This window comes from Centroberyx gerrardi, chromosome 13, assembly GCF_048128805.1.
Source record: "Centroberyx gerrardi isolate f3 chromosome 13, fCenGer3.hap1.cur.20231027, whole genome shotgun sequence".
Classification (NCBI taxonomy): Eukaryota; Metazoa; Chordata; class Actinopteri; order Beryciformes; family Berycidae; genus Centroberyx; species Centroberyx gerrardi.
Genome location: NC_136009.1, coordinates 20,243,085 through 20,270,106, shown reverse-complemented (window position 1 = coordinate 20,270,106; position 27,022 = coordinate 20,243,085). Strand labels below are relative to the sequence as shown.

General features: G+C 37.1%; 1 protein-coding gene across 3 annotated transcripts; it reads right to left on the bottom strand.

Annotated features, from left to right (window-relative positions):
- Positions 1-229: 229 nt before the first annotated feature.
- Positions 230-27,022, bottom strand: LOC139912322 (uncharacterized). Of its 3 annotated transcripts, none has more exons than XM_078287831.1 (25): positions 26,978-27,022; positions 26,672-26,801; positions 22,284-22,451; positions 21,870-22,007; positions 20,377-20,528; positions 19,793-19,896; positions 19,500-19,689; positions 17,747-17,878; positions 17,381-17,524; positions 16,716-16,851; positions 15,693-15,843; positions 15,251-15,387; positions 14,891-15,002; positions 14,084-14,147; positions 11,237-11,440; positions 10,884-11,029; positions 10,380-10,498; positions 9,341-9,465; positions 9,086-9,183; positions 7,280-7,416; positions 6,689-6,813; positions 6,325-6,470; positions 5,141-5,243; positions 4,892-5,025; positions 230-1,050 (listed from the first exon to the last, which is right to left on the bottom strand). In XM_078287831.1, exons 2-25 carry the CDS (start codon positions 26,799-26,801, stop codon positions 924-926), a joined length of 3,222 nt encoding a protein of 1,073 aa, XP_078143957.1. In that variant the 5' UTR covers positions 26,978-27,022; the 3' UTR covers positions 230-923. The 3 variants fall into 3 exon arrangements, with proteins under 3 accessions (XP_078143957.1, XP_078143959.1, XP_078143958.1); XM_078287832.1 differs by lacking the exon at positions 230-1,050 and adding an exon at positions 3,281-4,453; XM_078287833.1 differs by lacking the exon at positions 22,284-22,451.

Genomic DNA, 27,022 nt, shown 5'->3' with positions numbered 1-27,022 from the left:
AACATACAAAGGTTAATTGGTTATAAATGCTACTTTGTGAAGTGACTGCAGATTCTCTCTCAAAAGTCAAATGTAAAAAAAAATACTCAAGGTCTTCTTCACTTTTCTCGTCTTCTTTTATTCATCAGTAAGCATCAGTAAGTCATTTGCAAATTAAGCTGATTCATTATAGTGTAGAAGTGGCAGGAATATGGAGACGGACAACTTCTCTCGTTGACTACACCAACTTGTGTGTCATTTATTTCAAACCAACAGAGCAAGACAATTTACATCGCGCTGCCCAAAAACACAACAACCCTACGTCGAGCTGACGTCAGACTCAGAAAACCAGACTTTCTTAAAGAGACCGTGTCTCCTTAACCCTGAGAAGCACACAATATAACTGCGTGTGTTAAACATACCCAAACCACAGATTATGGTGAATAATGTCCATAGAGTCCACCACAAAAGAATAATAACATACTAAGTGCTACCCAGTGTGGTGCAACTCTAAATGACAATTAAGCTCACTGTTTTGGCTCCCAAAAATGTTACCCAATACTGTGCCAAATTTTATATATATCCCACATATTTTGAACAATCAAAAGTAAAAAGCAAGAATCAAATGCAAAAACAAGTTACTCAAGATAAAAATTATATTATCATATCTTAACACCAGTCTTGTAAATTAACTGGAAGTATGTGATAATTAAGTATGTAATAATAAAATAAGTGAAAGATAATTCGTACATTTCTGTAAACACAAATATGTAATTGTCATGTCATATTTTATGTCAAACTGAACTTATTATAAAATCAAAAACATGAACTTCCATGAACTTGTGTTGGATTAAGAGGAAAACACAATAGCTGACAATTATTTTTCCATTTCCATTGACATATTTCTCTGAACTGAGGTAAATGGCACAACTTTGCTTCCAAATTTACACGGCGGTTTCCTGAATTTGACGAGAACGGTGATCTGCCACCATTCTCTTCATGTCGCGGTCTGATGTAATGTCAGTTCTTCTGAGCACATGCCCTGGGCCAGCGCTTGGATCATGTTTCCATCTGCAAAAGAGTGTTCAATCACTGTGAAAATACATCAGAATGCAGCCGACGAGAACTCTGTTGGACTTTTTCAGGATCATTGTGGTTGACCAGACACTTGTTGTACCTGCTTGTATGTATGTTTTAATAGAGGCCCTCTGACCAAAATGTTGAGCACACAATAAAAAATGCAGAGGTGACATTTTTGTGACAGGGGCCCTGTTTCTTTACATGGGCATTGAGATGTACCTCAAGTGGGAAAACTCACACATCCAAAAAAAGATTGAACTATACAATACAGTAACATAGACGAGGAGACTCCACTCTTGCTACAGCATCACATGCCTTGGTATCTCATCATTAAGTCTGTTTGGTGATAGGGTTTGCAATGTGTATATCCAATATACTTCTCTCTGATTTAAGATCTTCTCTACATCGCCACCTTCATCTGGTGGGTTCACCTTTTCTATACCACAGAACCTGAATGAAGAGATGTCATGTTTACAATCATTGAAGTGAACGGCCACTGCCAATCTTTGATTTCTGCAATCTTATTGATGATTGCAGAAATCATTTAAATAATGAATGTTTTCTGGTCACATTTGATGTTGAAAGTCTGTATACCAGCATCCCCCACCAGGGGGGGTTGGCAGCACTGTCACATTATTTGGAAGATAGACCTAATGACAGTCCACCAACTATTTTTATTCTTGAATTGAAATACGTACCAAGTTACAATTACTTCAAATTCGAGGATGAATATTATCTTCAAGTGGGTGGCACAGCTATGGGGAGCCCCCTAGCACCTAGCTATGCTAATCTTTATGAGGGTCTTTTTGAAGAGAGATTTGTATATAACCCTTTTGAGAACCCATTCCTTAGGAATATTCTTAAATGGTATCGCTATATTGATGACATTTACTGCCTTTTTCTGGGAACAGCAGATGAACTACATGATTTTACAAGATTACTGAATGAAAAAGACCCCAATTTTAGGTTTACAATGGAATACGATGCCAAAAAGGTACATGTCCTAGATATGTGGGTCGAAAAAGTAGGTGGTTCTCTATGCCCATCTCTGTACAGGAAAGAAATGGACAGAAACACATTGTTGATGGCAAACAGTTTCCACCCTTTGCCATTAAAAAGAGGTCTTCCCAAGAGCCAGTTTTGCAGGCTCAGACATATTTGCCAGACCACTGATGACTATATAGAAAAAGCAACAGACATGAAACAAAGGTTCACTGAACATGGTTATCCCCTTCAGTTGCTGGATGAGGCCTTTAAAACGGCTTTAGAGAGACAGCCAACTAAATTCCTCTTGCCAAGGTATTTACAGAATAAGACACGCTTAACAATAATAAGCACCTCTGAATTAAAGGGTGTGATTAGTCCACAAGTCTGAAACCTCATCAAGTCTTCCCAAAAAGAAGAATCATTCAGTTATGTTCAGTACTACACATACCGCTAATGCTCACAAATTAGGCACTATAATAAAAAAAACATACTGGCATATACTGTCATCAGATCCTACAGTGTCAGCTGACCTTAGAGAGCCTCCCCTTACAGTTTACAGAAGGGGACGTAATCTAAGGGATAGACTAGTACATGCCAACAGTAAACCTAGAAAGGACGTCACACAAACTCTCTTACACCCACTCCACAATGGTTGCTACAAATGCAGAGGATGTGCACAATGCAATAACATGATAAAATGTCATCCTCATACTGGCAAAAAAATACCAATTAATGATGTAATAACATGCTTTACTTCTCATAAATTAGATATAGTAAGATATAAAGAAATAAGATAAAGTGTCCGTGTGGTCTGCCATACATTAGGAAAACCTCTCATCCTCTTAAACCAGCGTTTCAGTCACAACTTTAGCTGATGCAGACAGACGGACAGACAGAGATTTCCTCATTCTATAGTAGGATAATAATGATAATAATATTAATAATAATAACATGCTAAGTGCTACCCAATGTGGTGCAACTCTAAATGACAATTAATCTCACTGTTTTGGCTCACAAAATTTTTTACCGAATACAAACTGCTATGACATCATGAAAAATATATATATATTTTGACCAATCAAAAGTAAAAAGCAAGAATCAACTGCAGAAACAAGTTACTCAAGAGAAAATCATATTATTGACCACCAGAGGTGACATCAAGGCAATAAGGAGATTGCTCTCACTAACCAGATAACTGCTTCTTTGATCAAATAAGATTTGAGTAAGATGAATAAACTGACATTCCATAACTTTATTCAGTCTATATGCAGGTCAAATTCCTGTAATCCACTGTGAATCTGTGAACCCACCTTCTGCATGTCACTATGCATGTCAAAATGATAAAAAAAACTAATCACCATTACACCGCATGATCATTTATAACAGATATTGAGAATGATTGTAAAAGCAACCTAATCTATATGTCAACTATAAAATCGTGAAACTGATTAATGATGGTTCTGCAGGATTACACAGATAAGAGTAAGTTACAGAGTAAGAGTACAGTAAGTTTGTGGTATGCTATATCAGTGAAGTCCAAGAAAATTTACTCACTTGACATCATCTGAGGATCAAATACCCTGAGCAGTAGGCTACTGACTATAATCATTTAAGTAAGTAATCAGATTACAAAAACAAACAAATGCAATGAGCCTGAGATACATTTGGAAAAATACAGTATGTCATCTGTTTACAGTTACATCCTCAGATTATTTGAAGAATTATTAATATGAACAGATTTATATCACAATATTGAGTATAAACAGGGCTATTAAGCATCTACTGAACGGCTTTTTAGGGGGCTGAGTAGGTACTCAAGCTTATCTGACCTTATATGGTGCAGCTCTTGTTTTTGTGATGAAAGTTGAGTTTCTTTCACTGCAGCACCACACCACTGACAAGTTGAGTGCAACGGTCAAATTTACATGTTACAGTTAGTCATTAAGCTTAAATAGAAATAAACACAAATACATAGAAGTTCTAACCCATAATGTGCTTGATGTGCATAACACCAGTCTTGTAAATTAACTGGAAGTATGTGATAAGTATGTAATAATAAAATAAGTGAAAGATTATACATAAATGTCTGTAGTCACAAATATGTAATATGTCATATTTTATGTCATAAACTGAACTTATTATAAAATCAATAACATGAACTTGCACTGTTTGTTTTGGATTAAGAAGAAAACACAGTAGCTGACAATAATTGTTCAATTTCCATTGACATATTTCTCTGAACTGAACAACACAGCTTTGCCTCCATATTTTTTTTATATTCTACACAGTGGCTTCTTGAATTTGACGAGAACGGTGGTCAAACACCATTTTCTTCATTTCGTGGTCTGCTTTAAGATCAGTTCTTCTGAGAAAATTCCCTTTGCCAATGCTTGGATCATATTTCCATCTGCAAAAGAGTGTTCAATCACTGTGAAAATGCATGAAAAAGCAACTGATGAGAACCTTATTGGACTTTTTCAGGATCCTGGTGGTTGACCAGACAGAAAGGCTGTCAGCAACAGGACAATTGTGACTGGAACTTAACTTGCTGTACCTGGTTGTATGCATGTTTTAATAGAGGCCCTCTGACTGAAATGTTGAGCACACAATAAAAAATGCAGAGGTGACATTTTTGTGACAGGGGCCTCTTTTTTTTACATTGCATTACATTGCACTGAGATGTACCCAAAAGACATCAAAAGATGGGGTCCTGTACAACCCTGTTACTTATAAACAGACAACAGTCAGCTAATTATAATATGTTGTTAACCATTGCAACTGTATGGCAATAACTCACTTTCAATTGTCAACAATAATACATTAATAATAAATAATAAAAACTCACGTTTTGAGGTGTTTCTCAATGGCCTTTCGCTCATACACTGTTCCATATTTTGTTTTCACAGGGTCAACAAACATCTTCTTGGTGAGTGGACAGATTAGATGTTGGGGTACATATTTTGGCACAGGCACTAATTTCTTTAAATAAAAAAGAGAAGACAATAAACATTAACATATTCTGTTAATGTAAAATCAAAAGGTATACAAAAGGTAATCCACATCACAACACCACAAAACAGAATAGTTCATTCACCTTCTCCATGTCATCCAGTGTGTTTCCTGCAGTCTCCTCTGTATGTTTCTTGGCTTCTTGTTCGTACGTCTCACGGCTGGTCAGGAATTCCTCAGCCAAAATGCTTCCAGTGAAAAAGATGTGTATTTAACTCAAATGCTTCATTTGGTTAACAAATATAAGGTAATATATTGTCTATAAAGGCATGTCTTCCAGGTTTGTATCATTATCAAGTGTTCAGACAGACTGACCACCAGGAGGCCCTCTACAAAAAGCTGCTCATCACAGAAAGCTTTTTGCCCTGTAGAGCTTTCAAAATCTGGTGGTGACTGGACACCAAAACTTCAGCTTCAATTTCATACCTCTCTCTCTCTCTCAGAGGTATGGAGGTAATCACAATCACATAACTTATGTGTAATTAGGTTGTTTACAACACATACTATATCATTAAGGCATAGTAAAACTGTGTTTAGTAAAGAGTTGGCCGAAGAAGCAGAAAAGGCAAGGCTTCTGGCTTTGGCTCAGAAAGAAGGATCAAAGGTGGGGACTGAACTAAGGCCTCCTAAGGCCAGCTGCAGCGGGTGGCAAGGAGATGTCCCTGTCACTGACTCTGTGTTTTCACTGGGTAGGATGAAACAGGACAACCTTGCAGTCATCAAAATCAAAATAAATTTTGAACCAGGTGCATATGACTCTCCATTTCATCTTGTGTTCTCATCATGAGTAATCAAAAGAAAATTATTTTTTTCTTAGTGCAGCAGTTAGTTTCTGCATTTCCCCATGTTAGCTGGCCAGTTTTAGTTATCCAAATAGTCTCATTCTCGCAAGATAGTCTTGATGAGCACATTCAAAATCACACATTCAAAATCACCCATCCAAACACACTTTGGGCAGAGCGTGAATTTTCTAGTAGATCTACCTCTTCATTTTTTAAGAGTGAATCTTCAAGCAATCATAGTGTCAATGATAATAACAGCTGATGTCACTAATATAATGTTGCTATTATAATTAAATCCAAATTAGTACACTGAGGCCACGTTTCCATCACACATGACAAACATTAATGGAACAGAATGAATTTATCAAATGGGTCACCAAAAATGTGAGCATTAAGGAATATCTATTGGTCAGAATGCTTGTTGGCTATGGTGTCCACCTGCATTGCCTCAAAATGTGACATATTTATGATTGTGTTTAAATCTAACCTGTCCAGTGGATCCTCAGGCTCAGGGATGATGAGCAGTCCATATACGGCATCTAGGATCTCTCTCATGGTGATGTGGGCGTTGTAGTTACGGTCAAATATGTTGTGGCAGATGCGGCCCACACTGTTGACATTGCAGTGGTACACCTTTGTTCATGTTAAGAAAATGACCCTTCACTTTCTAAGAAAACATGTACATTGTTTACAATAATTTAAATTCTTGTCATATGATACTATATTGTTAGAGAGGAAGCAATATTTCTGAAACACTTGCAATATAAGAATGATTCTCATGTATGTGTAGATGTCTATAAATAGTGTACAACAACAAAAAGTTTTCAATTGTTCAATTTTTAGTAGGATACATATGTGACAAAGCGGACAAGTGGAGGTTTCACTGGGTAGTCAGGACCAAACTGGCAGTACAGCTCAAAGACTCCTTTCTCATAAGGCGTGTCAGGAGGGCCTTGCATGAGAATCTTCCAGAATGCTGAAAAGTTTAGAAATTAGATACAACAGTTGACTGTTGAATATTGGAGTTAAGAAAAGATGTCAGAATTCTGAGATAATGATCTCAATAAATTCACGGAGATGATGATGTGTGCTTCTGTATTTCACAGAAGGCCAACATGAGACAGCTATTTAATTTAATCCAGTTTTATTTCTGTCTTGGTTTCAGACATTGGAAGATACTAGCGTCTTTGATTAATATAGATGGCACTGTCATTAGTTTGTTAACTTTGTGCAGGCACCTTGGGACTTGAGGGTTCAGGCAGAAAACCCACTCTGATGTGCTTGACATTGGATGTGTTACGCTGGCCAGAATAAGCAGGAAATAGCCGTAGCCAAATTTAGAACAAAAATCAAATACATTTGAAATCAGTAAAGAAATTCTAAAGCCAAAACCATCAGAACAGGAATTATACCAAAGTTACATGAGAGAACATGTCACTTACTGAAGTCTGATTCTGATGGAAAGACATTGAAGAAGGGATGTGGGTCGCAATGCAGACTCTTCAGCTCTGCCAGGACACGTTTTTCCCTCTCCATGAAATGCCCATTCTTAGACTCCTGAATCTTCTTTTTCAGAGCACTGTTTTGAAAGATTAGTGGTTCAAATGTAATGTAAACATTTTTAAATACTGCATATTTTGCCAATAAGAACAGCGTTGTTGATATTACAGCTCAGAGTTGATTATTACAGCATTTCTCAGCACAGATTAGCCTAAACTGTCGTTAGCATAATATCTCATAGTCTAATCTATAGTCACATTAATTATTGCTGTGCAGTGTGGGGCAATGCAGCTCAGAGAGATATGAGGAGACTGCAGATCACACTTAACAAGGCAGCAAGAATGGTCTTAAGGTGTGGGTTTGAAAAAGGAGTGAGTGAACTACATATTACAATGGGATGGCCCACAGTAGTAGAGCATGTGAGACAACATTCTATAGTACTAATTTCAAAAATTCAAAAGTTTAAAAAGCCAGTTAGTATTAAGGACAAACTGCTATTAGTACGTGATAAACATCAAGTTAACATAAGAATAAGAGATAAAAATCATTATGTACTACCAAAAATAAAAACTGAAATGGGAAGACGGACTTTTATTTTCAGAACTGTTAAATTATGGAATTCATTACAATAACTCACTCAAGAACAGTACGGCGGTTGGATTGTTGATTGCAAGATTTCAAGATTTAAATGTAGTTATCATCACACTATTGTATTGCACTGTCAGTAGGTTTGTAGAGTGAACACATGTAGATTAATATGTGTATATATGTAGGTCCATACGGGATAAGTGTCAATGTATGTAAGTTATATGTGTCATGCATGTATGTATATGATATATGTGTGTCAACAATTATGTGTTGTATAATATGAATTATTGTATGCTTAAATGTTTTTAATGTGGACTCTTGGAAGATTAGCCAATAGGCTAAAAGAGATCCAAATAAAATCAATCAATCAATCAATCAAGCATAGACCAGCAACTACTAGTATTTCAACCACAAAGTCAGCCTAACTGATTTCTTTTATTAATGAAAAAGGCTCAAACAACGCTGCTATAACCTTTTGACTAGGGTTCTCTGATCACAGCGTCTAAAGAACAGGCTGTAAAACCTGCTATGGCATTTTGTTTTATTTGTACATTTTATTTATTCATTTAATTGTTCAGTGGTGTTTGTTTTATAAATGAATTCTTCATTTAAAGGCTTAATGTATTGAGTTTCCCCTACTATTGAATAGGTGGGGTAGGTCACCTTACCTTAAAGAGTTGCGAACCCTAAAATAATTTAATTAACATGAGTTTTAGTGTCCCATGATGGTCTAAATGCTGTTTCAGAGGCTTTTCCACCCTGACAGGAATAAAATCCTGGAAAACATTGAATACTTGCAATTTTTCAGGATGAAAATGGTCAAATATAAAGATATTGAAAGACCCCATGAAATGGCATCTTTACTTCAAGGGCTATCTGTCCACAAAATTTCAGCCAAATCCATTTGTAACAAACAGACAGACGAAGGTGAATACATAATCTGTGATCTTTTTTCAAATATAACTTTTGTTTGAAACCTCTATTTTGTCCATACATTCTCTGTCTTAAAATTGCTTTCAGTAGAGTCAACAATCACAACCTCTGTGCTCGACAAATCAGATGAAACATGACTGTACTCCAACAAATTGGTCCCCAATGGGTAACTTTACTTGAAGGGATTTCTTGTCAGCCTTTATAGGATGGTTGGTTCTATCACTTACCTCTCTGTCGCTGTCACTTTATTGTTTAACTCGCTTGGCAGGGAAGTCTCTGGAGATGTATCATACCCATGAGTGGCAAACATGCCTGTTAAAATACTCTGTAAAATGACAATCAACAGTGAAGTGCATCATTACAATGTGCAAAATTGACATATGTGTTTTTGAAAGCATAACCATTTAAACTGATTGCTGTAATGTGGTCTCATTTTCAGAACACTTCAACAGCATGGTGGGCAACGATCCACTGTAACTGACCTCGCTTGTGATGGAAGATGGGTCAAGTTTTTTCTTGGGTTTCCTCATCTCCAAAGAAAGAACAGTCTCAATCTCAAAGAGCTTCAGACCATCTTTGCTCGTCTCTGGCTTGAAACAGCAACCCCCTAAAAGCAGTATTACATTTAAGCAATGAGCCATGAGAGGCTGTGCTTTACAGTGACTTTTGAACAGCTAAGAACAAGTTCAAGCAAACATTGCCAGGAATTTACATATTTTGAAGCCATATCTAAAAACTCACATTAGGAGAGCATTCATGACAGTTTCCTCTAAGCTGTGTGGCTAATAATTTATATTTACCAAATAATATCTTATCAGTCATCAGTCATCAGTCATCGCTTTTCTTAGTCCCTAGAATTTTTGTTGATATAAGCAGGTTTTGAATTTTTGTTGGCAAATATTAGATGCAGGACTTCACCATAGGTTACAATTTAGTGAACTGACACTCTCTCAGCCTATAACTTGAGTTTTATGAATAAACCCTCGTTTTTTTAAACAATTTTGCATTACCACTCTCAAACACCAAACATATTCCAGACAACTATCTTCTAAAAATCTATTTTAAAAGTTGCTACATGAAGTATTTTTTATTTTTATGTTTTCAAGAATTAATTGTAGCACCTTGGTATAATTACCATAAACAAATGAGACAAAAGTCAAGGTGATTGCCTCCATCTCATCCCAGGGGTATTGTTAGTGCTAGTGTTTCTCACAGTTAAAGGGGAACACCAGCCATAGAAGAGACACTGCCGCCTGCTCATGCTCACGCATTCATCAAGAACGCACTGCAAAATCACTAGGTGGCCATGTCATCACTGTGTAAAGCCATAGCCTTGCAATGGGAGAATGGAGTATAGAACTGCAACAACATGTGATCTAAATAAACATTCTGTCGCAATCTCAATCAGGAAGTGTCTGTGGCAGTGTCTCTTCTATTATCTTATATTACCCTCTTCTTGTTTCCCGTTAAGACCACATTTCCCATAAATCCAGTTGTTCCTGTTGCAAAGAGGTCTCATACCTGTTGCATTGCTGATTCCGTGCAGCATATTGTTCTGCACTTTTCCAAGAAGGATTGCATCCACAATGATGTTAGACTTAATCAGGTTGACTGCAACAGTAACTGGCTTTGCTGAGGATCTATGGACAAAGATTCAGAAATGACCTCATTTCCCCCCAAAAAACATCACAATCTGCAGTTCTTTCACATTTTCAAGCATCATATAAAAGTTCTACATAAGAACATGATATTAATGGATGACAAACTCTGGATGCAAAGAGGAGAACTGATTAAAATAGATGATCTACAATGAGGAATTAACTACAGAGTCATTTAACCATCTCATGTTAGTGAGATCTGATCTAATGCAATTTTCCTGACATTTTCAACACTGTACCTCCTGTCAACACTACAGTTTGACTGTTACAGAAAGACCTTCAGTCGCTTTGCTTAGACCTTCAGCAGGTCCAAGCAAATACAAAATAAACAATACCATATCTAACTAGCATGGAAAAGGATATTTACTTAACGTCATTTCCATCTGTGAGACATATGATACGAAGTCTACAATCCGGGAACGTCATCTTGACTTTTTCCAACTCAGACACTCCATGTTGCAGGGCATCATACAGGGCAGTACGTCCATGTGCCTCAAGATTGCGTATGTGTTCCTGTAAATGTAAATCATAACTGGCACTCTACAGTACATCTACATTCATGTGCATTACTGTATTAAGGTTCAGAAGCACATTATACCATATGTAAAGGACCTTATCTGAACCCTCATTTGCTCAGGCTCCTCAGGATGTGTAGGACAGATCTAGTGTGACACACTGAATGTTTATGAAGACATTATAGATGGGTCGATGTAAATTTACCTTGAACTTTTCCAGAGTTTCTGTAAATGTGTGGAGAGTTTTCACTGTGGAGTCAAACTTCACAAGGCCAATCACGTGATGAAAATCGTAAGCCATGCTCCGTGTTGCAAAGTTGTCAAAGAGCTCTTTTACTGCATCGATCTTCTTTATTTCCACACTTCCATAGCACTCCTCATTCATGGAGGAGCTTGAATCCATCAACACCTGATGAAAGTGAGGTCAAGAATAACCATATAATTTAGTTGTTTTCTTTTTTGCTGACTTTTTTTTTTTTTTAAATATGAAGTTCAAATTGAAGCATGTACTTCATTTACTACAGAACTTGACTGAGCTCTCTTGCTCTTTTTAGCAACACACAGCTTCACGCTCATACAGACACTCACAGTCACACCAACGTTTTCTATTGTCTACTACTACCAGTCAAGACCTCACTTCTCTAACCTTTAAACTACCACTCCGCCATTACAGAAGAAATCACTGTAACCAACAGATAATTTCAGATTCCATTAATGCAAATGGATTAGGAGGTGGGGGTAACTCTGATATTTCATCATTCACAAAAACAAAAAAACAAGATTTATTAGACTCTGCATTTATTGGACACATTTATTTGCTAAACTACCAAAATTTACTTGGAAGTTATTTCTTAAGTTCAATAAATTACCCAAAATATCAAGTCAACCCTACACCATTTGAATACTCTACTAATTAGCTAACTAGTGGATTTGATTGAAATAGTCATCATGGTGTTGACTACCAAAAAGTTGGCATCCTGCATTCCCTTTACATTAAATGGTCAGCCAGCATCAGGCGGTTTACTTAACCCAAATTAAACATAGCAATAATGTCATTCTTTATTTTACCTCATCTTCAATTTAACAGTCTTCTTAAGATATATACCCTAGTTGTTACAGCCTAAACAAAGCATATTAATAGATTAAATACATAGGGGCGAATTCACAAAAGGATTGCGCGGTTTTTGCTGACGCTAAACCTGTGCAAATAAGACAAAAAGAAACCGTGTAATTCACAAAGCACTCGCAAAGGGTGAAATGCCCCGCTAACTGCGCTGCCACGCAAATAGCGTCTCGGTGCTCCTGTTCTACTTGCACGTATTTAAATTAGGTAATATGCATACATTTGGCGCAAAATTGCCCCCTTTCTATGCAAATGAGCCTCATTGCAAAAACAGTCCAATTCACAAAGGTCGGCGCTAATTGCCACACGCAGTTAGAGTGAAATTATTAGCGTCTTCAGAGAGTTGGTGGTAACTGAAGCATTTATAAGGGGTGTCACGCCCAGACTTTATCACTTGTTGATTTAACTGAGAATTGAATTGAATTGACCTTTCAAATGTCTCTGCAACAATTCCACCTTTGTGTGACCTAAAAAATAAAATTGTCTGTAAATACAGTCTGTAAATAATATTTTGACATTATTATTATTATTACTATAGAACTTTAACACAGATTGCCTCACAAACACAAGCAAATAAATCAGTACAACCAAACAATCAATACTAAACTACAATCAATCAACTCAATTTCTCACTCTGAAAATATTTTCACTTATCTCACTAGTCAGCACAGTGGGCTTTATTTTGGCCTAAAGATTCAGCACCATGGACAGCCCCGCTCAAACTCATTTACAGTATTACCTCCACCAAGGAGGTTATGTTTTCGGTGCGTTTGTTTGTGTGTTTGTTTGTCTGTCTGCAGGATTACGGAAAAACTACTGGCCCGATTTTCATGAAACTTGGTGGAAGGGTGTAGCATGGGCCAAGGAAGAACCCATTAAATTTTGGAGCGGATCCGTATATTGGTTGCGCTTGCACATTTGCATATCATAGAAGACTGGATTGGCCTTAGCGGAGGTCTGCGCTCTCCGAGTGCACTTCTAGTTTATTTTGGGATGCAGTGAGATGCAATGACAAACAAAGGATGCAGTGACAGGATGCAATTGTGTCATGAAAAATAAATGAATAAAGCTCCCCTACATTATCCTTTGTTCTCCGCTTCAAATCATGCCATCTTCTTTTGCAGTCTGAAGGTGCGTTTGGAAACACCAACAGCACTGACAGACTGGGATATTAAATCCCAAATATGGTTTCTCGCAGTCCCGGTTAAATTTCTTGCCTGAAGTTTTGAGGAATGCCTCTGCACCTTGTCCGTCAGGACTTGCAGCTCGCGGTCTAAAAAAATCATTTTTCTCTAAGGCAACATTTATACTTTGCCACATTGATAATTGCAATCAGACGCAAAACAGGGGCAAATTGCACTCAGTTGCAACAGGTTATGGGCGTGTTTGCGCTGGCATATCATTAGCGCAATATCTTTTGTGAATCGGTCCTTGAGACGGAGCAAATAGCGGTTGCAAATGATACGCAATTCATGGTGCTATTAGCGGCCCCAATCCATTCTTTGTGAATTCGCCCCATAGGGTTTCATAGAATATTCATATGAATGACACAATGAATGCTTGTTTTCCCCCTCAAATGTGTGTGACCTGGACTTCGCGTTTTCATGATAAGCTATTATTTGAGACTTTGTGTATTGGTCAGAACCACTCCCTGTATAGGCCACGCACTTTAAAGTGTGATATTTTCTCAATTCTCCGTGATACATGTTTCACACATGGCTAAACTTCTTAAATTCTGCTTAAATTCTCAGTAATTTAGATATTCCCATTTATTCGGCATTATTTAAAACTACTCCAGGGACAGTAACTCTAAACTAATGAAGACCGGACCAGATTAATGAAGCAAAGCAAAAGTGTAATATTCTCCTTGCCCATCCTGTCTCCTTTAAAAGAAATGAAGCAGCAAGGGACAGACAATGTAAACATTACCAGTATTGCCTCTTTTGGAGTCCTGCTTGTGAAAAATGTATGGTCATCCCTATGGTCGCCAGTTCTGTGGAAAAGTTGAAAATAATAATAATCAACAAAAGGTAACACTTTATTAAGATTATACTGTAAGTCTTAAGATGGCACATATGTAAAAACAAATACATTAGCTGGGGCATCCTGGTGGCTCTGTCAATGTGCATACCATGGTTCATAAATTGCTGACACATCTCTCTGTCCTCACATTTGTGTGTATTTCCTATGTACTGTATTAAAAGAATTATACTAAAGAAGGGTTGATTGCCACTCTAGCTTGTGAAACTATGGACAGCAAAGAGAAATAAAAGAGATCAAAAAATAAGATTTACTTTAAAGGCCAATGTTAGCGGTAATAAAAAGAAACATTCCTTTTACATAGTGGACCTTATTCTTTAGCATAAGCTTTAGAAAAAGTGGAAGATCACATTTATCTGACTGTGCAGTTACATCCTCCTTAATTCATTCATTAAAACCTTTAAAAAAAGATAGCCTACAACATTTTTATCAGAAAGTGAGATCTTTACTTTTTAGTTTAACTGTCAGTTCATATAGGAAAGAGGAGAAAGCAAAAACTTTGAATGGATGAATTCAAATCCACAACACTGTAGTAGTTTGATAGATTGTGTAAATTCCAGCTTGCAGATCCACTAAATTGCTTTGTCTGTGCTTCTAATGCAAAGCAGCAGTGTTATTGACCTAACCACAAATGTCAAAAACAATCCAGCTTTTTAATTATTATCTCTTGATTGCCTGTCAAGGTATGATACTCACTTGGCTGCCAATATGTTCAGATCCACTGTTTTTTCTTTGCCAGCGATACAATTGTACACTTTGATCATGGCAGGGCATGCTTTATCTTTACTCACACAAACACCAAGGTTGTCTGCCAAAGAGAGGAATACTTATTAATAAACAGCAATTTACATTACACTCCACCCTACAAACTTAATAAATAATAACAATAGATATAATTTGATATAATTATCAGATCCTATTGTCCTTGTACCAGTGTAATGTATGTATGTGATTATGCAATCTGCTAATCTGTCCCTGCACCAATGTCACCAAGACAGATTCCTGTACATTTATTTTACTTGTAATAGTCACTCAGATTCTGATTTAATGAAGTACCTTCACTCAGGAGAACAAGGCATGTCTCAGCCATCCCTACTGCCTTCAAAGCTAGTGGTGGAGTCACAGCAAGATGAGGGAATTGTTTCAAGCCTTCAACCATACTTCCAAAAGTCTTCTCAATATTTATCTGAAAGCTGAATTTTAATTATAAGGGTTACTGAAAATACCAAATCAACGCAACATGGGAAAAAAGTTAAGGAACACTTTTGAATGTCATACCAGCAAATTAACCTTAAGTACGTTTTTTTAGTGGTGTATCAAAGCATCATTTTGGTATTTCTATTGGCTTAGTTGTAGACACAAGCATATCACACTGTTACAATTGGATCAATTGCAAAATATAAGCAATTAATCATTATGGACAGCCAGCAAGGCTAACAACCATACTAGCTCCTCTAAATAGCCATTAGCAAAAAATCATGAATTTGATGATACATACTTCTGACCAGTGACACTGCCATGAGAAATCCAAACAGGATATGTTTTGATGGATGGAGGCAGACTGAGCAAAATTTTCTCAATATCAGTGTCTCTCGCAAGTGATGTTTCTCGCAGAGTCTTTTCAGTGCAGTTTGGAATGTTCTCTCCATCTTAACAAAAGAAAAGGAAATTAAATAGTATCATGACAACAATAACATATAATCCCTAGCTGACAAAATACAGAGGAGACAAAAAGAATATCACATTTTGAATTGAAAGGAGAGTGGATCATTAAGTTCAATGGACTTCCTTTACACCTAGCTTTAAAATTATTTCACAAGTAAGCACTTGACCGCATTAATAAAAGTTTGGCTGAGGCTTTTCTTGCATTTGCCAGGCAATTGCTTAAATTGCAAGCCACTGTAGCAGGAGTTTGAGCGAGAGAAACTCAGGTAAAAACATGGCAGAAAAACATTTTCTGTGGATTTTGTGATTAAATTCAAATTATGCTGAAGGAGAGGTAGAGCGTGTGCCATTAGGGCTAAGTCCTTGTTACAGCGGCATGGGATCTGCAAGTAAACTTCCAGGAACTTCTGTCTTCCATCCTCTGTGTTGTTTTGTTTTGGAATTGTACTTCAGCCGTTAGATATTATGTTACAAGCATCAGGGAGGACACAAGAATGAACAACAACACAAATTGAGAAAGAGCAGCTTAGTCTACTGAGTTCTCTATTCCAGGTTGAAAAATTGAATTCTTTTTTCAAGGAAAGACCTGTTAGACACTGGGTATTTAGAACAGCAAATGTAAAGCTTTCATGAACTGGCAATTGGTTAAATCACTATTGTGTTGTATCAATCTGGGATAAAGAGTAGCAAAACGGATATTTATATGAAAATGTTCTGAGGCAGTATTTGTTCTGAACTGATTTATACTCTGGGAGTGTTTCCACACTTAGCTGTACAGTATGGCAAGGGTGAACAGACAGTTCACCCTCACTGACAGTTTGTCAGTGAGTCTTGGAAGCAGACATTTTAGTTTTACCTTTGATTTTCTGGACAACATGTGCTCTTTCAAAGGCACCTGGTATTCCAGGTACTTTGACTGGATCACAGAAACGGCTGCCTTCCTCTGATGTCAGGACCATTGGTGCATAGCTCTCATGTTCTGATGTCTCTTTCTGGCAAAACAAAACAAGACAGAAATACATGGGGTCATTGGGCAGTAACACTTTACTGGGAGTCTGGCCTAAAACACATTTGTAAAGGTTGAATATAAAGTTCATAATAATTATATGGTAAGCTCATGAATACTGCTTCATGCTTACATACACAATTTAATACCGATGCAATTTGAGAGTAAATAAATGGTGAGTCAATATAGGTGAAATTAAATAACACGTCGTCATAGCTATTTCCATTTCTAACTGGACATTGAGGTGCTCTCAGAATTTCATTAGTCTGGGCTTCAGTGAAGTGTTTTAGTGTCACATGATGGTCTAAATGCTGTTTCAGAGGCTTTTCCACCCTGACAAGAACACAATTCTAGGGTAAACACTAAACCCTTGTCATTTGAGGCATTAAAATGGTAAAATTTGAACATACTGAATATCAGGAAAAAATATATATACTGGCAATCAGCAACTTTAGTCTAAAAATATCTGTATTGGTTCAAAAGCCCATATCAGTTAAACACTAATATCAATATACCTCTGCTTCCCACATGAGATATGCCCAGCAATATGTTGAATTCTCAAAGACATCAAGGTCCTCAATGATTTTTTCCCCTCGTTGCTCTCCAAGTCGTGGCAAAAGCTCTCTGAAGAGTTTGTACAAACCTTCAACGATTGCTATCTACAGGACAAGAACAAAATCCTTATTGTCTGAAAGCCACTCATGAAAGCAGAGGACCACTGTAAATGAATGATGATTGAGTTTGAAAAACACAATTCATATAAAATACACCAATAAAATATATCATTAATCATATGTAATGTTGTACCTGAGAGCACTCAGTGCAAAATGTACAATGCAACAGATGACAAAGGCAAAATTATACCACCTCATATAGTTTACCTTCTGATTCCTGGTTCCAACTTCATTCCTGCAGAGTAACTGATACAAACTTTGGGCCAGAGGGTTGCATCCAGTTAGTTTCCGTATGTATGCAATCACTTTCTTGAATCCAGACCCTGAATTTCTAATTTTCTAGAAGAAAAAAAAACACAGCGATTTTTTTTTAAACCTCAGGGGAAAGGCCACTAATTAAAGTGCAGGACAATTGTGACATGAATCTTTTTAAGACATATTATATAAACCAGAACAAACACTCATATGGTCAGTTGTCACATGTAGTCTAGTACCTAGGAACACTACATGGCAAAATGTAAAACATCTTACATTAAAAAGATAGCAAGAGTACTAAGGTAAGGGTTAAAGGTTTGCAATAAATAAACATATAAGATCTTGATTATTCAGGGACACCAGTTTGTCTCTGTTCAGAGAAAGCAAGAGGGAGAAGAGTAGATCAGTTCTTGACTGCTATGGCCTGACTAAATGTTATAAAATGTGTCTCAACTGGACAGGAGAACCTTCACTGAAAGTGCACCATATGTGTTTTCACACGATGCATATTAGTGGCAGATCATTTATCATATTTTTCTTTGAAAGCTCAAGAACTGGACTAATGCCATACTATGTTCAATACTCATGTTATTAAATAGAGTCCATCTTACACCCTAAAATCCCACTAAGCTGTTTTAAAGAAACCTGATATGGCAACTAGATGACAACTAGACAGAATTGACTGCTACAATTTAGTATGTGTTTGTAGATTTCAGTCAAAAATCCCCAATTACTGCATTTTGCATTTTTTTCTACAACAACAAAATGTGCAAAAAGTCAAGTGGCTCCTGAAGTTTTGAGAATGATTATATATTTTTGTTTCAATTTTACTTTACAGGCTTTCAAATGGTATTCAAGTGCTTTCAAGTGTATTAGTTTGAAAGTTGTCAAATGTTATTTCATATTCCAGCAGTTGATTTTCTTTGAATTTCTGTGAAAATGATCTTCCACTTCTTGCAATTTAGTTTATATTAGATTAGTTTAGATCCAAAAGTTCTTGCAGCTTAACTTTCAATACAAAATTAAATTAGGTGTTTACTGGAAAGTTCCTGATAGTTTCCTTAAAGGTCCCATATTCTACACTTTCCAGTGTTTTATTTTATGTCTTGAGGTCCATTAAAAGCTGTTTGTGTGGTGTCATGCACCAAAAACACTCTCAATCCATTTTTACACATTCATTTTCTGGCATCTCTCTGAGCCTTGCCAAAAACAGGCTGTTTCTGTTGCTGTGCCTTTAAGGCTCATTAATATTAACAACCCCTCTGTTCTGATTGGCTAACCATGTGAGACGCCACAGATGGGCAGCTAATGGCAGCAGACAGGTAGGGAAAACTCTCCAGTAAAAAACAATGACAACCACTCAATTGCTTTGAAAAAAAAACACACAACAAAAATGATCACGAGCGAACCTTTGTGACGCCACAAAGTTACGGAAGTCCAAACAGCTTGTTTAGAGGCTCGCTTTTCTAATATGGATTGTGTGGATTTAGTTGGCGACCATTCGTTTTGATACTTTCACAATGTTTAGATAGCACATCCAACTCTTTTATAATCAAAGAGGCAAGGGAAATCCTGTTTTACACGATATGGGACCTTTAACGCTCAGAAGCGTTCGGCCAGACAGCAAAAAAAGAAGGAAATGATGAAGTGAAGGGTTAAAAAATATATATAAGAAATAGATAATATAGCATGAAACACTGCTTACAACTGCATAAAGTGAAGACAGGAAAACACTAAGTCCCTTTTGGCTTTGTTGCACTGAGGGCACAACATCATTAATGAAGAATGCGTTGGTGTCTGGAATCTCATCAGAAAAGGTCGACAAAGAGAAGTTCACTGTTGACTCCTCAGAGATTCCACAACTTTGCAATGTGTCACCACTGCCATGTTCGCCTCTGCAAATATATAGACAATAAAACAATGCACATAAGAAAACAGAATTGGTACTGTATGACAAATCAAATAAAAGATAAAAGATAAAAGATAATTCTGAATTACTTGTAATGAAGAACATGTGCTGGGATTCCACTTTCATTTGCAAGCTTGAGTCTCAGATCAGTTATTGTGTCGCTTCCCAAGTCCACCTTCAGCTCAAAGTCTCCCTATATAAAATATAAAAATTAAATAAATAAAAGTGAAGTTACGGCTTAATTTTACCTAAAACTGAAATCCTGTAGTGTTTCCTCTATTGCATTTTGGCACAAACTTTGTCTAATTGTATTTAGATGATAGCATATAATTTTTGGGGCTGTAGGCACTTTGCACTTTAACATATTGCCATTGCCCTGATGTGAAACATCTTCAAGTGTCCACGGCTGCAGGTGTGGCTCATCCAGTGGAGACATGACATGTTGCTTTGTTTGTGCCGTGCCCAGAATGGCCCAACCATCAGTAGGGACACCTTGTTAACACAATAATTGATTTCAGTGATTATTAGCTGGGAAGTGTCATCCCATGACTGCTAATATGAAACAGACCTTTGGTTCTTATTCAGAGCCATACATCATACATATTCAGCCTATTGTCCAGTGACATCCATGTAACAGTTTCTAATTTATTATGACTTAAATACTTGAACTCACCCTGAGCATGATGTGACATCGAATAGTATCCTCTCCAGAGTTTTCAGCAACGTCTCGCTTTGGCATTTGAGGAGCTTGTTTCAGGTTCTCCTTTGGTGTAAATATGGCATAGAGTTCAGCTCCATTTCCAATATGTCTGTCTTTTAAAGACCCTGTAGGGGGAAACAAAGTAAAATGAACTATTACATTTTGTGCTACTACAGCAAAACAAATGGATATTTGTTTCAAACAATTACTATGTATAGTTACTGTAAGGCTGTTGGGCATCTATGGAAATTAAAACATTTTTTGTAGCTACAACCCATTGAAAAAGGTTGATCTTTGGTAGGGGTAAGTTGAGCCCTATGGGGGTACAATGTGCCACTCCTCCATACCTTAGTACAGAACAAAATGTACTCCTAATATTTTATGACATAATATAACTTGTTTTATTTCAACAAAGTTGCAGGTTACAGCAAAGGTTACACAACATAAAACCTTTCCTGTCCTCCTCAGTCCTTTCACTAGAGCCTTATGCCCATATACCTGGGTGTACATCTGGAAAGTAAACTGACCTGGAAAGAGAATACTAATGCCATCTTTAAGAAGGTCCAGTCCAGATAATTCTTTCTAAGGAAACTTAGGTCATTTGATGTGAAAGTAGGAAACTTCTATATATCTTGATAGAAATACGATTAACAAACTGGTTAAAAAGGCAGGCTCCATAATTGGCTTGATCCCAGGGTCCTTAGAGGTTACTCTAGAAACCAGAACCAGGAATAAGTTGCAGACTATACTGCAATATGACGGCCATCCTTTTGATGGAAATTTTGACGGTTTTAGAAGTATGGTCGGTCAGTGACCGACTAGTGATGCCCAGTTGTTCCACTGATGATTTAAGTGATTTACGAGGTCAATTGTTCCTGTAGCTGCCAAATTTTTTAATGATCATTTGTAGTTACGTACCTCCTGGCTAGTCTAGTCTAGTCTTGTTTATTTATATAGCCCTTTATCACGGTCAAGTCTCAAAGGGCTTTACATACCATCATATACATGTCATATACCACTACATCATACATATATATATATGACATATACTGTATATACACATCATATACATCCTAGACTAGGTCATATACCTCATACATCGTTAATGCATGATTATGTTTTGATGCATCTCAGTTTTTATGAGGTTAGGGGCTTTTTATATTTTGCTGATGTGACTACATGCTTTTTGTACTGATGTAATGATATCAATTTATATGAATGCACCAGTTTGAGTAGCTTTTTTCTACAGGTAACCATGTATTTGGATGTTTTGTTATTGTTGTTGTCTCCTGACCAAGTTTTCCCCCTTGGGGATAAATAAAGTTCATCATCATCATCATCATCATGACAGCACATACTACATCACTGTTGTACCCACACTCATGGTAAAGAACGCTGTCTCAAGTATTATTGCAAGATTCATTTCAAGCAGCCTCCATTGTAAAGGTGTTTGGATCAGTTCTTACATGTGTTGAAGAAGGGATCATCTGTCAAGGGCATCCCATCCACTGTGTAGAGACAGACACCTGTAGAATTGTCAACCTTTTCCAGGTGACAGATCCTCAACATCAGATCTTCAATTGTGTTTTGTGCAGGATCCATATCTGCAAGATCAAAATAACCTCAATAAAACTATAGTGGTATGTGGTGTTTCCACAATCAACATAATGATCATTGTAACACATGTCCCATTTCTGAGAGACAGATTGTACTGGTACAATAACCCATAATAAAATGTAATGTTTAATAAGGGATTCCCTGCTGTATTGCAGACAAACAAAAATACTTGAGGGTAAACTGCCCATATACTGTATGTAACCAACACTTCAGTGGCTTGTCAATGTTCAGCTATTGATCAAAAAATAGGCTGGTTCTCTTACCTCTGATATATTTGGGTCCAGGACATTTGGGGTATGTGTACTGCAGAGTGAATGCCTCCATTGATTTTTGCACAGGCGTTACAGTTTGAACTTGGGGCCCCGGAGCTCTGAGTCTTCGGACAAAGTTTTTCATTGCAGCAAAACGATTCTTTTCCACCTGACTTAAACCTGTTTGGAAAAATGTTTTAATTCAAAATTTTAACAGAGCAATGAAGTCCTGCTCTATTCAACTTTGTATGGAGTTTATACTATGGACATTTAACTCAAAATATTTATGTTTTGATTTACTTTGAATTATTTCTTGAAATATCCCTGATAGTTTTGAATACATTCTTTTTAACATAATATAAGAAAGTCATATGCCAAACATATGTGGAGCACACATCACTAGTTGATGTTAAGACCATGCCCTAGTATAAGAAACACATTTAGTATATTCACAATGTTCTGGGTTTTACCATCTTTCAGACTGAGTCTATTACTTAGTCTACAAATTATTAATATTATTATTATTATTTTATTAGGGGTCCAAGCACCGAAGGTGCTGGAACCCTATTGTATTTGTAAGGATTCTTCTTCTTCTTATTATTATTATTTTTCTCCTCTAAAAGTATGTACAGCTCAGAAACCATAAGTCCCAGAGCAACTACATTTGGCAGGTGGGTTCCTATGGCCCCCCACTACTCAGGCAAGGCCATTCACCCATGTCGACCAGATGGTGGCGCTATAACATACAACATAAAAAGCAACTTTACGTTTTGGCCTATAACTTCTGAACCGTAGGTCGTAGAATCAAAATTCCTTTCCCACTGGATTCCTTGGGTCATTCCATATCTATCATTTCCGTCTACTAGATTTTCCGCCATTTTGAATTTTGTCCGAAACTCTTTTTTCGCTACTCCTCCTAGGCCATTCATCTGATTCACACGAAACTTGTGTGCCCCCCACCCTTGAGCATGCCCCCAAAAGCATTTGGAGTTCCATCACTAGTGGGCGCTATAAATGCAAAAAGTTTATATCTCGTAATCGGCTACATGGATTCGTACAAAATTCGGTTCGCCCGATCTAGGGTCATGACTCAGTCGATGCATAAAATTTGGTAATGATTGATTAAAGTGGGCGTGGCTTATTACAACAAATCTAAATTTCTAGACATTTCACATTCCAAAATTAAAAAAATCTAAATAAATCACCCGTACGTCCTACAGAGCTGAAGTTTTTTCAGCACATCCACTGAATTGTGACAAAAGTTTGCCTCACTGCAACCTATGGTCAATTCAGAAGTCCGTCACTCTATATTTTTCAAAATATGCAAAATCAATTAACATCTATATCTCCACAAGTCTTCATTCATATGCTACCAAAATTGACACAGACATTCTCTAGATGGTAGATATCAAGTGTGCCAAATGGTGTTCAGATCGGTCAAACTGTGAGTCCGCAGTGATATTCAATATCTTACTGTAATTAGTACTGTATGCACATCATTTTCTATTTCGCCAAATGTTTGATCAAACTTCACCAAAATATTTGACAATACACCCGAAACCAGCTGAATGATGTGTGATTTTTTTCAGAATTTTATCACTAACATTTTGACTGTTGTAAGCGTTTTAAGTTTAAATAGACAAAAATACCCCAGTTTTGCACGTGATGTCATTGCCTCAACTTGTGAGAAGGTATGTGGAAACCATGTCTCTCCAGTGGTGCAGTCAGTAAGTCACCTTCTCTGGGAAACACAGGTCCAGGGATCAAATCCCCAGGTGGCAAAGTCCTACTTGCCAACAATGCAGCAATTCATGCATGTGGTATGTTTTCAAGTGCTTATTGAGGTCATATTAAGTCAAAGGTTTCCTATTGTGACCCCGTGAAAATGTATTTTTATTATTATTTTTCTCCGCTAAAAGTATGTGCAGCTCAGAAACCGTAAGTCCCAGAGCAACCACATTTGGCAGGTGGGTTCCTATTGCCCCCCACTACTCAGGCAAGGCCATTCACCCATGTCGACCAGATGGTGGAGCTATAACAAGAAGTCACACTAAAAAGGCCATAACTCCTACACCTTAGGTCCAACTGACACGAAACTTAATACACATATGCAGCTGAACGTGCTCTACAACTTTGCTACCGGGACCACCCATGTCTGCCATACTGAATTGCTGCCATTTTGCATTTTATGCAAAACAGTTTTTTCCCTAAGGCTTTTTCAATTGTTGTTCTATCAACACCAATGTTGTCAGACAGCATAAGGAGCTTGAGATACACAAACGGTCTAAAAACTGGCCAGATCAGATAAACAGCATGACCGCTGTCAACCATCAAACTTGAGAAAGTTAGTCCGTTAGCACACAATTGGTTATAAGTCATCAACCGTTTGTACAATCATCACGAAACTTGGCAGATCTGTTGCGTAAGGATAGTGAACCATGTCTGCAAATTTTCATTAAAATCGATAAATAGGAGGCGCAACAAATGTCAAAACAATGGCATGGTGTTGTGAATTCCCTACACTCTTAGAAGAAATGGTTCCATAAAGAACCTTTTCGGGTTCTATGACTTGGTACATATTTGGAACCCTCTAAGGTTCTATATAAATACTGTATACTGTGCTAGCATGCCTTGCCAACTGCTAGCATACGTGCACACCATGCCAGCATGTATGCTAGCAGTTAGGGCCCCAGAGAGAGAGACGTCTACTGCACACTGTCTAGTATTCTTTCTGAGGCTTTCAATATGGTTTGGACTATCACTTATAACCAATGACTTGTCCCTTTGTTTTGTTTCCCCACTGTGACACACATCAAAGTGGAAGTTGGCAGAGCGGTAAAGCTCAGGTCTTTGAACCACAAGGTTGTGAGTTCAAGCCCCAGATAAACTGTGACCATTTTGAAGTTTCATGGAAAGTAAATCAGCACTAAATCACACAGTGCAGAAAACTCAAAGCAGGTGTTTGACATCATCTGTCAATGGCAAAATACCTGAATGCCATCACTGATTGGGGTGTGGCCAGACCTCTCAACCCACAGAGATCAGTGCAGCAGCAGTTTTCTGGCCCATGTGACTTACTACTGTTTTATTCGTTAATGGAGAGTACTACAATGTTCTATAAAGTGATTAGCACTGTCAGTTTGTCAATCATAGGCTGCAGTATCACACTACTTCTCCCTTTAGTTAGTTTCTCCTCACTAAACCTGTAACAGGCGCTTGGCTCAGTAGGTAAAGCATCAGTCTTTCATGTGGAAGGTTGTTGGTTTAAATCCAGACTTGTCCTTTCCAAAGTCATTAGTCATCAAGGACAAATAATAGAAAGTTTGGCCGTTGTGAACAACTCCAACAATGTGGTTGCAATGAAAAGATTAACTTGACAGAAGTCACGTGTCAACACAAAAGCCGGTGTTGGACTGCATGTTTGATCTTCACAACATGTCAGTTTTTTTGTGTCTTTCTACCTTCTGTAATGTTTTGTCTATCTGTCTGTCTTATCAAATTGTGCTTGGACCCCTCAATCGCCGCTTGCGGCTATATTATTATTATTAGTTTTGGAGAAGAACTCATATTTTTACCCATTGTTAAGGCCAATTTTAGGTCACTAAAAGGTTTTGTCATGGTCCTTACAAATAATTTGAAAGGTAATTATCAGCTGAAGGTTTACAGATTATCACTTTTTGTTAAAATCAAGAAAGCTAACAGTAATTGTTTTACTCTGTTGACTAGTCTCAGTACTTTTATGATCAATATAATGTACTCAAGTAAAACTACTAGTAAATGCTCCAAATTACTTAAGTCAAGGTTCAGACTTGTGAAAGACATATAAAACACTAGTTGTATTTTTTAGTTATTTTTCACTAGGTGGCAGCAATATATTTTTTTTACAGTCTATGGTTTTGAATTGAAGTCAGACTAAGTCACGAAGTTTCCTGATCAACCAGTTTTTTCACGAAGCAAAACTTAGAACTTAATTATAACTCTGTAATGCTGGAAAACCTGTTTCCTTGTGCTTGATGTTGTTGGGCATATTGATTGCTGTAGGAAATCCTTTATCTCCTTTTCTTTAGTTGCTTTCTGTTATTTAGGCCTACTGGGCCGTGGCATGTCATTCTCATTAGACAGTCTTTGGCAACTCATGTCATCATCTGTGAATCTACGGCATCACACTACTTGGTGGATGTCCTTTACAGTTGTTTCAGGAAACTACAGTTCAATTTTGAAAGTCAGCACTCTGGGTGTGTTCCACATTGTCTTCAGTCAAGTCTGACAATAATGACATATTTATGTTTACATTCTTATGTATTGATAACTTAATTTTCATGGTTAACGACACGGAAAACTTAAAATGCAATTTAAGGCTTGCAAGTCCGTTCACATTGATCCATATTCAACAATCTTACCCATGTTGTTTATATCTTCATCTGTTACACCATCTATGAAATCTCTCTCATCTTTCACACCCAGTTGAAGAAATTGGTTGTAGTAAGACTCCAGTCTATGTTGCTCAAGAAGGTTGAAGATTGCACCCATCTAAACAAAACATAGAAATATTCCAAATGTTATCCCTTACTTGTCACATATGGTAATACATAAGTAAGAACAGTAGGAAAGAACTGAGAAATGTACAATTACGATATAATTATTTCTATTATCCTAATAGCCTACTTTAATACTAGTTAAGAAACTGTTTTTAAGTACGAACTTACCTTGACGTGTAGTCAAAGATCACGCAACAGTTGTGCCGTTTTAGT

Bases quoted from the DNA above. Each gene is read 5' to 3' on its own strand.
- LOC139912322 (XM_078287831.1), bottom strand. From the start codon at position 26,801: ATGGGTGCAATCTTCAACCTTCTTGAGCAACATAGACTGGAGTCTTAC. The intron at 15,003-15,250 runs GTACTTCATTAA...TCTCTTTGGCAG, and splicing joins CCTTGTTCTCCTGAGTGAAG to ACAACCTTGGTGTTTGTGTG. The intron at 9,184-9,340 runs GTCAGTTACAGT...GTCATTTTACAG, and splicing joins CATCTTCCATCACAAGCGAG to AGTATTTTAACAGGCATGTT.